This window comes from Lepisma saccharinum, chromosome 18, assembly GCF_977018435.1.
Source record: "Lepisma saccharinum chromosome 18, izLepSacc3.1, whole genome shotgun sequence".
Classification (NCBI taxonomy): Eukaryota; Metazoa; Arthropoda; class Insecta; order Zygentoma; family Lepismatidae; genus Lepisma; species Lepisma saccharinum.
In genome coordinates, this window is record NC_139246.1 from 33,528,368 (window position 1) to 33,542,144 (window position 13,777).

At 36.2% G+C, this 13,777-nt stretch overlaps 1 protein-coding gene across 1 annotated transcript in view; it reads left to right on the plus strand.

The window, feature by feature from the left end:
- Positions 1 to 13,777, plus strand: part of LOC146001951 (chymotrypsin-C-like) — a 72,733-nt gene that overhangs the window by 26,149 nt on the left and 32,807 nt on the right. The window contains exons 5-6 of the mRNA XM_083139669.1: positions 8,710 to 8,871; positions 10,086 to 10,207. Of these exons, the coding sequence (XP_082995795.1) occupies positions 8,710 to 8,871; positions 10,086 to 10,207 (284 nt within the window). The remainder of the gene's footprint in view (positions 1 to 8,709; positions 8,872 to 10,085; positions 10,208 to 13,777) is intronic.

A 13,777-nucleotide genomic window follows, 5' to 3' on the forward strand; every position in this document is an offset into this window, starting at 1 on the left:
GCCAACGAGGGAAACTCAAAGTATTCTTCACCCAAAGTATTTTAAGTTTGCTGGAGGAAAAGTCAATTAATTCCACAAAATCCATTACCAAAGATTTCAGTTAAAAATAATATTGTTCTTTTGCATTGACGAAATTTACGATTAATGGCGTACTTGCTAAGAAGACCATGTTGGGGTTTTGAACCCTAGAACAGGCGCGCCAGCATATGTTGCACTATTAGTCCTGTAGGCTACATATGTAGCCCTGACTTTCTTTTTTTAAAAAAGTCAACAATGAATTTCAAAATTAAAGAAACAACTGTCTCATGACAATGTTTGGTCCTTTTGAACAGGTTGTATGGTGATTTCATCTAATTTTTCTCAAAAATGAGAGTTTGGTTCCAAAATAAAATTATGAGTGAATTTTTTAAAAAAAGTTCCTTCAAGTTTGAAGTTCAGTAAAAAATTATATTATAAAAGGCTCTTAAACGGTTTTCACATTTTTATTACGTAATTTTGTTAGCATCAATTTAGTAAATTGAAATTCAAGCTCTGTGAGAAAACACAAAAACACAAAAATAACATTTTAGAAAGGAATTTAAATATAAAATTTGCATGTAAATAACAGTAGATCAGTCCAAACACAAGTCTTATTTTCTTGAATGAATGAAAGGTAAGCACACTGTGGCAGAATTGCAAAGAATGCGCGAATTTCAATTTCAACTGTGTTTCTCGCATCCCCATGATGAGTAAACTTTTCTTTCACTAGAACAATAGTACAAGTGGAGATAATTTTCGCAACGTTACTGTGAAGAAAAAGTTCAAAATACTCGAGTTCAGACTGTTTTTTTTTCTTGGTAACACTGTTAAGCCTTGCTTTCATGTTAATAAAACATGGCAGAATTCATTGTAAAGAAATATATACACTGAAAAGGTAACGTTTTCACCCTCTAACAGGGTATTTTTTCAGAATAATATTCACACTAGAATGATAAAAATTAAAAAACATCATCTTATATACACACACACTCCCAGACAGGGTCAATACACAAAACAACAAGAAGGCACCAGTCCTTATCTTAGAGAATTTTTGTCAGGAATTTCTGAGTGTGGAATCTCCTGACAGGTAATTGACAGGTACCTGGTGAGAGACTGTGCCTTATCAATTCCTCCAATAATGAACCTAGACAGATTCCTTATCTCCTGGACTCCTTCCCTCCTCTTTTCTTTCTTCGTTATTCTTACTTCTTCTTTCCTCCTTGCTTTCTCTTGTTTTTCTTGTTTCCCCTTTTGCCCCGGCTAATGCAAAACCGAATTTAGGTAAAAATGGCAAAGAAAAAAATGGCAAAGGGAAAAAATGGCAAAAGGGAAAATGGCAACGGAAAAAATGGCAAAAGGGAAAAATGGCAACGGAAAAAATGGCAAAAGGGAAAAATGGCAACGGAAAAATGGCAAAAGGGAAAAAATGGCAAAAGGGAAAAATGGCAAAGGGAAAAATGGCAAAGGGAAAAATGGCAAAAGGAAAAATGGCAAAAGGGAAAAAATGGCAACGGAAAAAATGGCAAAAGGGAAAAATGGCAAAGGGAAAAAATGGCAACGGAAAAAATGGCAAAAGGGAAAAATGGCAAAAGGAAAAAATGGCAAAAGGGAAAAATGGCAACGGAAAAAAATGGCAAAAGGGAAAAATGGTAACGGAAAAAATGGCAAAAGAGAAAAAATGGCAACGGAAAAAATGACAAAAGGGAAAATGGCAACGGAAAAAATGGCAAAAGGGAAAAATGGTAACGGAAAAAATGGCAAAGGGAAAGAATGGCAACGGAAAGAATGGCAAAGTCAAAATGGCAAGCGGAAAAATTGGCAAAGGGAAAAATTGGCAAAAGGGAAAAATGGCAAAGGGAAAAATGGCAACGGAAAAAATGGCAAAAGGGAAAAATGGCAAAGGGAAAAAATGGCAACGGTATAAATGGCGAGAATAAAAACTGCAAATACAATATATTATAAGGGTCTTTCATTAAGAGTGATACTTTTTCAAATTTGAAAAAAAAAATAAACCACTCAACGTATCAAAGTAAATTGTGCTTTATTTTGAAGCTTAGACATTGCAGTTATGTTCTGAACAAAATATCGTTCAAATGTCCACCACGGCTTTCAACACACTGACGCGCACAATGGCTCCACTGATCCTGATTTCAGTGGAAAAATCATCTTCTCAGACGAGGCGCGTTGTTGTCTTAGTGGATTCGTCAATACGCAAAATTGTCGTTATTGGAGCGAGAAGACCCCACAAGTGGTCCATGAGGTGCCATTGCATTCAGAAAAACTCACTGTGTGGTGTGGTTTATGGCATGGCGGCGTCATTGGACTTTATTTCTCTCGAGATGATGACAGAAGAACCATTACCGTCAATGGCAACCGCTACAGATCCATGTTACGCGAATTTCTGTGGCCAGAACTTGACACCATAGATATTGAAAACATGTGGTTCCAGCAGGATGGCGCTACGCGCCAAACAGCTGATGCTACGCTCGATTTGCTGAGGGAGAAGTTTGGCGACCAAATCATCTCAAGTCGTGGATGTGTGAATTGGCCGCCACGGTCGTGTGATTTAACACCCATGGATTTTTTTTCTTTGGGGCTACATCAAAGCCCAGGTCTATGCTGACAAGCCACGAACTTTGGAACATTTGGAGGCGAACATTCGTCAGGCTATCGCAGACATAACGCCACTAATGTTGGACAGAGTGATTAACAATTGGAGCTTCGTGTGCGTCAGTGTGTTCAAAGCCGTGGTGGACATTTGAACAATATTTTATTCAGAACATAACTGCAATGTCTAAGCTTCAAAATAAAGCACAATTTACTTTGATACGTTGAGTGGTTTATTTTTTTTTCAAATTTTAAAAAGTATCACTCTTAATGAAAGACCCTTTATATTATGACTCGCGTACTTTCGACGTGGCCTTTGACCACGTCTTGTACGCTCGCATGCGTGACCTTCGGCCACGTTGTGGGCGCAATCATGTTATAGATGAGGTTCTTCATAGATACGCCTTCATGGCGTGGTGCTATGCACAGGGGAACACTTTATCTTTTTCTTCATAGATCTTAATGACTTTGAAAATGTCTGCATGTTGAATTGGATGATGGGGAACATATGTATAAGTTTGAAAAGTTTAGAAAGTAACTTTATGTGTGTATGGGCTCTAATAAGGTACAAATATTCAAACTATTTTTGTCTATTTTCTTAATAATGAACTGATTAAGTAATAACCGTTTCAACATAAGTAGTTGGATGTTTTGCTTAAACGAATTGAATAGCGACTTAATTGAAAATGCAATATTTACGTATTTTGTTATTTTCACATTTCTTAACGTAATTGGATAATAACTGTTCTGTCATTCCCCTCAAATTCCTACCTTGCCTCTGTAATAAATTTTGATGCTCGTATTTTGAAATTGGAAAAGTCTAGCATAATTCCCTTGCAGTAGTTTTCGGGGTGAAAATAAACTTTCTTTAAGTTCCCTAGCAACGTCCGTTTCCATGGACAACAACAGGCACGGCAAGCTCTAAGGAATTGCATGTCATTATACCCCCTAAACATTTAGTTAAAACAAGCACGATGTAGATATTTACGCATTGAGTATAACGTAATTGTATCTGGGCTGAAACTCCTTATTATGTAGATGTCACCCTTGTTTCAGGCACTTTTTCAAAGCCAGGAGTTCATTCATCTGTGTGCTATTGATCTGTGAGAAATATAATGTATCTCGACAATTAAGAATTGAAGGAAACAATGTGTGCAAAAGAAATGCCCGTGGCAACGGTTGCTAAGGACGTGAAAAAAGGGCATTTTCACCCTTAAGGAAGGGCCAATTGAGCGATTTTTGAATTTTCTCGGCCTTTCGGGACGATTTCATGGGGGGTCGTAATCGGGCGTTTTTCGCCTCCGGGGCTTCCTTCATGGAGAACATTTATGTCAGTGAGTGAGTGAGTGAGTGGTGGGATTGGGGCTTTATATATATTGGATTTTACATGAAAATTGAGAAATTATATGTCTTACATTTCACAGTTTGAAATTAAAAGTTAATATGATTTTGGTGTCTTTTAACACTAATTTGTCTTTGAATGGATACATTTTATTTGATGTTCCCAAAAATAATGATAATGCCGTTTATTTCTTTATTTCTTCTGGCAGAAGTTACTGCCGCCATAGAATCACATGTTAGTAATGGTAACCTTTGTAAATAATTTGAAGCATGTGTGATTCTTGAAACTTAAGGGGGCGGAGCATAACATGGGTTTTCATCTTGACAGAAAACAAGTTTGCGCCTTGCGCACACCTGCTGACCAATCAAACTAGGAGGACTTGAGGCCAGCCCTTATCTACCACCTCGCCCTAATTTGTGTCACTGATTTCTCTCAGAGAGACGAACTTGTTTACTTTTTCAAAATTAAAATTGTTAAATCTCGGAATTCAAAAACAAATTTATTGAAACAAAATCATGTGTGTTCCTACAACAATAATCATCCACCTGATTACGATGCTGTAATGATAGCCAAGTGTTCTAATGATATGAAGATTCGAAATTAACATCCGTGCAATTAAAGCAAACCTAAAACACCAGAAGATTCGATTTTGGATGATAATAACAGAACATTTAATACAATATACTTGACAACTGCCAAAGAAGAAATCTAGGATAATTTATACCGACAGTGCTAACAAAAGAACAATGCAGGATTTCTTACGAGGAGTAGCACATAACCTAAAGTTGCAATGCATGTAAAGTGACGATATCAATGGTGAATAAATACTGTTAGCTAAATACTGTAAAAGGTGACGAAACCCAAGGTGAATAAATATTGTCCTGATTAAATACGGTATTATAACGTGACGAAATCAAAGGTGAATAAATACTAATTTTGTTAAACACAGCAACAATATTTTTCTTCTATACAATTTACATATGGATTATTTATATCAATTACTTATCATTTGCTTTTGGTTTCTGTTTGTGATTTCTACTTTCGCCATTTTTCCATTTGCAATTTTCACTTTAGCCTATTTTTCCGTTTGCCATTTTTACTTTTGTCATTTTTTCCTTTGCCATTTTTACTTTTGCCATTTTTTTCGTTGCTATTTTTTTTCCTTTGCCATTTTTTCCGTTGCCATTTTTATTTTTGTCATTTTTTCCGTTTGCCATTTTTTCCGTTTGCCATTTTTACTTTTGCCATTTTTTCCGTTGCCATATTTTCCTTTGCAATTTTTATTTATGCCATTTTTTCCGTTGCCATTTTTCCTTTGCCATTTTTATTTTTGCTATTTTTTCCGCTTGCCATTTTTTCCGTTTGCCATTTTTTCCTTTGCCATTTTTACTTTTGCCATTTTTTCCGTTGCCATTTTTTCCTTTGCAATTTTTATTTTTTCCATTTTTACTTTTGCCATTTTTTCCGTTTGCCATTTTTACTTTTGCCATTTTTTCCTTTGCCATTTTTTCCGTTGCCATTTTTTCCTTTGCCATTTTTTCCGTTACCATTTTTTCCTTTGCCATTTTTTCCTTTGCCATTTTTACCGGACACCGCAAAACCATGACACGAATAGGCGCGCGGGCGTTAGTCTTCGTCCAGACCCTAACAACACAGGGTTCTTAACATCTAGAAGTGTGTAACAAATTCATTGGTCTACATATGTAGCTCGCGCGCTTATTCTAGGATTAAATATGTAAGTTGTTCCAGCAAAAAATTCATGAAACAAATGGGAAGGAGGAAAAATAAACTTAGAAAATAATACAAAATGCAATAAAAACGGCAAGAAACACTGAAAAATAACCTAAAAAAAAGGCCAGAAAATGCAAAATAAAACCACGTTTCTGGACTACTATCAACTTTAGCATTGTCTTCAAAGGCCATAAAAAAGAGATGATTCCTTAACTTCCTATCCCTGCTCTTTCAATGTGTTGTTTGCATCTGCAGATCTGGGTCTAGTGGCTGGACTACACCTCCGCATCTACATAAGAAATGGACCTCCAATTGAATAGAATTACTTTGAAAAAGGGGTCACATAAAGAAATAAAATAGATGTTTGAAATGTGGCAAGAATATTAAAACCAATAAGTTGCTGACCAAGGCAGTTTATTAAGATAAAAACACTTAACACGTAACGTTTCGACCCTGTATCAGGGTCTTCCTCAGACGAAGAACTAAACTAAAAGCAGATCATTTTAGTTTAGTTCTTCGTCTGAGGAAGACCCTGATACAGGGTCGAAACGTTACGTGTTAAGTGTTTTTATCTTAATAAACTGCCTTGGTCAGCAACTTATTGGTTTTAATATGGAAACAAGGCTTAATGTATTACAAGAATATTAAGTAAAAAATAAAATCTGATAACTAGGCTTAAGATTTAACTGTATAAATCATAGCCTGTTCGTCTATTTCATCACTAAGGTTATCTACCAGCGTTGTTAAAGGTCCAGGAAAATTTGAAATAAATTCAATTCCGGTCCAGGACAGAAAATAAGCTAACATAACCGGGTTCTGGACCATATAGAACCTTTTTATCTGTAAAGTATTTCAATTCGATCGACGAACCTTTCTTCCGGATCAATTTAACACGGTACAGAAAACTTTCTTCGGGATAAATATTAAATACGGTTCAAGAACCTTTCTTCCGGATGAATTTAAATACAGTACAGGAATCTTTTTCCCGGATGAATTGAATATGATCTAGGAACATTTTTTCCGGACAAATTTAAATACGGTACAATAACCTTTTTCCCGGATGAATTTAATATGGTCCAGCATCCTTTTTTTTCCGGATGAATTTTAATACGGTCCAGGAACCTTTTTTCCGGATCAGTTTCAATAGGGTATAAGGTTAGTATTGAAATTAAACAATACGCAACTTGTGCGAGAAAAGATGTTCCGGTCTTCTTTCGAAAGCCAATATAACCCATTGGAATTTATGTGTTCCTGGAGCTTTGGCAACCTTGTTTTCTACTGACATAAAAATTTTGAAAAATATGGGAATGTGAAGGAATTTTGCAAAAACCAAACGTATGAGAGTAAAAAACTGACATTCACGGCAGATTAGGCAGAGGGATGTCCGTTTCGGAATGACGGAATCTGATCTCGACAACATGTTATTGGTCAACAATGTCAATTCGAACTGGCAATTCTTTGAGGCGTGTTTAAAATGTCCTGCATAAAGCTATAATTTTAATGTTTATTACAAAAAAATATTGTTATTTTACACAGAGAAAACTTTAAATTTTTCTTTCTGTCAACACTGTTCAATGACGTGTGTGTATGTAATCACGCGATCGCAAGATGGCGTCGATGCAGAAAGAAGTGCGGTGAGATTTATGGCTTGTCGAGTTAAAATCTTGTGTTGTTTTGCGGAGAAGGTTCCAAACAACTTAGGGAAAACCGCCTCCAGCGTTTGTACACGATCTAATAGAAGACGACTGTGGCATGAGGAAGGAATTTTGTGAATTAATGTTAACCCGATTAAGTAGTGACGGTGGTAATGTCCTCCAGTCTCTTACTCTTTTCTCTGTGAGGCCACGTTCCATGTTTCGGGAAAAATGAATAGACACAATTTCCGAATTTGGGAGGTTGAGAATCCACATGAGTTCGATGCACATAAGCGGGATAGCCCCAAGGTCAATGTGTGGTCTGCAATTTCCATGGACAACCTCATTGGTCCATTCTTCTTCGAGGAGGACAAGGTGAACGGCGCCAGCTACCTGAACATGTTACGGACATTCCTTGTCCCGGAACTTCAGAGGTTAGGCATCATCATTGAGGTCCACTTCCAGCAAGATGGTGCCCCCTCCACACACACACACTTTGCCCTTGAAGTTCATGAGCTTCTTGATGACCAATTTGGGGAGACATGGATTGCCTTCAGAGGACCCACACCTTGGCTCGCAAAGTCACCAGACCTTACGCTTTGCGATTACTGGCTGTGGGGACATGTCAAGACCCAGGTAAATGTACGACATGAAGTTCAAGATATGTGATGTGATCCACAACATTCCGGACGAGCACCGTCAGAACGCAATTCTCTGATTCAAACGAAGATTGCAAGAGTGTTTGGACGTGATTGGTTAAATTAATTTTAAAGTTTCCTCTGTGTTACAAACAATATTTCGTTGTATTGAACCTATAACTTTAAAAGTTATAGGTTTTTAGAATCCTGCAGAACTTTTAACACACACTGTATACAAGAAACCGTTCTTTTTGTTTACTGTCCGCGAATTTCAATGTATTAGTTAGCTCTAATGTAATGTTGCCATTTCACCGGCAACGGGAACGTTGTCAGCCGCTACACTGGCAGCGTTCAAGTGGCACAATTCTCAAATAAAGGCAATGTATACATTGACATCAATAAAACATTGTTTATGCCAATCTTGAGCAACCCTTAATTTTTGAGTCTGCGATTAAGAGGATAGTCAAGAGTGGATTGATTTAACCAGGAAGTGGGGGGCGATAATGAAGCTTTCTCTTTTTCAGTATGGGAGACAGTTTGTTAGATAGAACAGATGTTTGGGATAAACATAATTTAATTTTCATGCCTAGCACGGAGGGTGAGGCTAAGCTAGAATCGTTTCCACTCCCTTTCTGACGTTTAGATTTTTTTTTGGAAAATAGCCTTCATTCTTTCTTTGATCAGAGTGCAAGTGCATCGTATTGAAAATACCAAACAAATCTGTGTTTGTTTCTCTTAGGTTGTGGTACAGTGCAACTGGACGCTGCCCCTTTGATAACCAACGGGCAGCAAACGCTAAGGGGCCAGTGGCCGTGGCACGTCGCAATATACAAGTCAAAAGAACAAGATCTGAGCTATATATGTGGTGGATCCCTTGTCAGCAGTCAAGTTGTTATTACAGGTGAGAAATATCTATAGGTTGCTGTACCTACATTTGAAAATTGTAACAATTAAAAGTTGTTAAAATTTATTAATATTAGTGGGTGAGTATTCCACTACAATTGAATTTATCCGAATCCCTATGTGCCTTCACCGGGACGACGCTAATCCAAATTATAAGCAGATTTTTCCTTTCAAATATTTCATTTATTTCCTTTTGTATAGACAGCTATTCAGACGACACCTATATTTATAAATATACTTCAGGAGGAGTTCGTGCAATAATAATAATAATAATAATAATAATAATAATAATAACCAGGGGTAGAAAAATACAGGACGCCATTGTACCTGAAAATTTCCATCTGAATTTTTTTCCAACAATTTTCAAATTCAGTGCCAATTTTTTTTCTTCAATATTTCGAGTTCGCTTATGGGAATTTTCATTACCTTTTCTTTTAAATAACGAGAATATGTGTTTTTTAATCTTTCTGTTTCATGTATCACTTCCATCATTAATAACACAATAACAAAAATGCCATTATAATTTTTTCACTGTTGCTATAGCCTAATTTTAAAATCTGCAGCGATTATTCATGCTGTTATCCGTACAGAGCCAACTTTAGGAAGGCAATTCTTTAGCAATAGTTAATTACTTTTAAACCAATCTTGTAGTAATTAATAAATTTAATGTTTTATGATCATATTTCACAATGTCTAGCTTTATCTTAGTTGGATTCATAGCTATCTTAGACCACATTTATTTATTTATACATACTCCCCATAACAGAGCTATTGCTCCACTTACAACGGGGGCTTACAAGTAAATAAACTATGGTACATAATATCCATATACATAAACATAATATTAACATATACATAAACACAAATATTAACATATACAAACACATAAACCAATTGCATATACACAATTAATTAAATGATATTAATGCCTATTTTCAGTTTGTGTTATATTATATTGTATTATAAAATTATATTTAGCATTGATAAAATAACTAAAAATATAAAATTACAATTTTTTAGACAAAATACTAATTATGAATAAATTGTTTAATAACAGATAAATTTGCCACAAAAAGAAGCTGGCTCCTGAATTATTATAATCTTTTAATAATAATAATAATAATAATAATAATAAATTATAAAATAATAATTATAATTTAACAACTTTTTCCTTCTCAAATTGTCAGAACTTTCCATTCTCATTTCTTGCAGCTGCCCACTGTGTGACCAAGACATATACAACACGAGCCGAAGATCCAGAGAAGCTCGTTCTCTATTTTGGAAAGTATCATCTGAAATTCTGGAGCGAAGAGAGAGGCGTGCAGAGTAAGCAGGTACTTCCGTTACTGTTTCATAAACACTAAATTAATTAATATATTATGTATCATCATTTGCATAAGTTTTTTTATAAAGATTCAGTTTCGCCTTAACTAAGACGTTTCACACATTTTTTGCAAAATCGCTTTTTCGTTCTCTCCCAGGACGTTTACGAAAATCTTGCAGATATTTCCTAGATATCTGTGATGCTTTCGTATTAATGGTGTCTACTTTCTATTATAAGTATTTAATCTAGGGGTGGGTCAGAATTAACTAGCCATTGAAAATTTGCTGTAGTTTTTCTAATATTTTAGCAATAACAATGAAATTTTCTGTACATATACATTATGGAATAGGATTGCGTATGCGCCAGCTCAGAATTCAATGTAGGTACCGGCATCCACTAGCTTCCTTCAACAAACGGGAATGGAATCTACGGTCTTCTGTAGGAATTCCTTCAGGACGTTTGTGATAACAGCCCGAATCCGTACCTCCAATTGTTCCACAGTATGGGGTTTTGTATTGTACACTTCTTCCTTTGCCCAGCCCCACAGTAAAAAGTCACAGGGTGTTAGGTCTGGACATCTGGCAGGCCATTCGTGACGTCCTCATCGTTCCAGCCACTGTCCTGGAAAATTGTGGTCCAACCAGGCCCGTATGGTAAGTTCCAAGTGTGGCGGCGCGCCGTCTTGCATGAAAACAAGCTCACGAGATACGATGAGCCAAACATACCCTTGCAACACTGTCAGATAGCGTTCGCCATCCATTGTGTCATGCAGAAAATATGTACCTACATTCCTATCGGCTATCATATTGTGAAATTCGTATGCAAATATGCAACCCCATCATATATATGTACAGAATACCAAGCTACTTCTTACCCACCCTGTACATTGACATACCACTAAATGCTCTAGGAGAATTTCTAAGTTGATCAATTGCTTCGAAATAGATATTTTTATGTACTGTGAACGTATAATGAACCCTCACAGATTCAGATAATTCGTTCACTATATCCGAAATATTTTCCCCTAAACTGAGTTTTGGTTAGTAGAGATTTAAGGTAGAAGCACTTTGGCATAGAATCTACATACACAGTGTGTAGGGTTACACAATAATACAGATCCAATTACATTTTTAATTACAGTAAGTAAATTCAGTCAAGTATATACTGTATATTAGTTGTCTAACGAAATCAGTATGCTATGTGTGTTATACGCTATAGAAAATTATAGTAACATTTTTTATTGGTCTAAAAGGAACTAACAACATCATATAATGTGATGGTTTGTAAACAGTTACATGCATAAAAATAGTATTAGCTTATTTATCTTTGACACAACTACATTGTATCAGATCTTTTGTATAATATTGTAACCAGTTGTTTAGTAACGATTTTGCGCCATCTTGTATATTTTTATTCAAAGTATTTTTTTATAGTGTTACAAGCCCTCATTGTGCATTGGTTATTGTCTCGTATTATGAAGCCAGAGGTTTTTGGTTCCAATCCTTGTCGGGCATTATATTTTTCCATCAAGTATTTCATCCTAATTTTTGCGATTAACTCCAGAGGTGGAAAAGTGTCGTAAAATAAAAGAAACATAAATCTATGAAATATGACTGGCTGAGTTGGTATTGTTTACTTTATGCACAGAAAGGCTAATCGGGACTGGACTTATAGTTTAAAGTAGGATCCGAACAACCACGAGTGTTGAACACGATAGGTGCATATGATAGCGCTTTCACAAAAATGTTGGGTTGACCGAACCTATTTACAATTTCAAAGCTTTATAAATTGCATTACAAACTTAAGAGGGAGGTGGAGTTTGGCGAAGGTCGCCGTGGAAAGTGCTTAAATTTAACATGGGCTTTTTTGCATTTTGTTGAATATAACGTTTTAGGACAAAAATTTGCCGGAAAACACGCAGTAGATGTGAACTTACTTTATGAAACTTTGAGTACATGACACATTTATGCAATTTCAGTCCGATAAATGTGCACAAAATCCATTATTTTTTTTCAATTTCCCATAAGGAAATACGTAAATAAGCACAGAATGGTTATAGGATTTGTGGGTAGCACCAACGAAAATGGCCATTATGATGCATACTAACGTAATGCTCAATCCTTTTATGACTAAGCTAGGGAGGGCTTTTCTTTTAAAAATCACTTGCACAGCCCAAAATGATTGTTTAAAAATGTCATATATTATCGACGGCGAAAGATACGGCCGCTTCAGCCGAATTTCATTCATCATAGTTCGACACTTGGCCACTAGATGCCTCTGTTGCAAAATTGCCCCAGGCTGACGGTGAGGGCTAGTACGCGCGAGTGTTTGAATCCTCTGCACAGCTGGGTTCCGTCCCCTCGTCAGAAGGTCCCGTAGCTGTCACAGCTTGATTTATTGCCTCTTCCCAGGCAAGAAACCAAGAAAGCAGGAAGGCCATGAGTTTGTGTATGTTTGATTGTAGAGAAGCAGAGCATATTTACCATGAATTGGAACCAGTGACACAGTAACTTTATCTCGATCTTACCGCGAAGGACGTATTTAGGGGGGTCCAGGTGTCCCAACGTCCCCCGAAAGATTTACCAAGTACAAAAAAATTAAATAATGAGATCATAAAACTTCAATTAAGTAATGAAAATAAGGTGGTTGTTTAATCGCAAATTGTTTATTTCCGCAAAAATATTGGAAGCAATACGACTTTGAATGACAGTACCAAAGAAGATTTATGCAAGAATTATTACTACTTATAATAACATGCAAAATATTACCAGGAATTTTACTTTCGTCAACTGTATCTAACATCATTTTTTCATACTCAATAAATATTATATTCTTTATCTATTTGACATTAATTTCCTTGCCAGGGCAGTTTCTATTTTTTTTAAATTTTGCCGACCTTAACTACACGTAAGCTAGATAATGAATACGTGATGTTATACTGTATCACTGTTGTTATACCGCCTTCTTACCTATTCATCTTATAAAAATATATTAATTAATTTAATATAATTATACTTATTTTAATTTAACATTATTAATATTATTATTTTGAGACATTACATTAGGACGCCGCTCCGAAATATATATCTAGATACGTGCCTCGTGTTCGATTTGAATAAAATGTAGAAAAGGCGGGGAGGGTGGTGACGCTTCTTCTTTTTACATTTCGATAGTTTTACCTCACATGTAGTACTTTGTGAGTCAACGGTGGGACGCGCGCAGGTTCGAGTCTCGTGGAAGAGCGTGACAACTTTTCTCCTGATACTTCGGCCAGTCAAACATGTGAGCCCCAGCATTCGTTAATGCGGCCCGCCTTGGCCCCACTTAACACTTCATGCTTGAAATTATCTATACATTTGTAGTTATCCCGTTTTCTCTTTTCTCGTGATACAAGACCAGACTCATCCAAACTTCAACACATTGACCAATTTTCCCTACACAGGTATACATTCCCTTATAGAGTAGGTGTTGTGTCAACTAAGCAAGCTGATTGACAGGTTACTTCTGAAGTACGAAAATATCTTGCCAGCTGGGGAAGGGCAGCGTGCATACTTTCTGTCGCCTATGAGTCTGTTTCTTG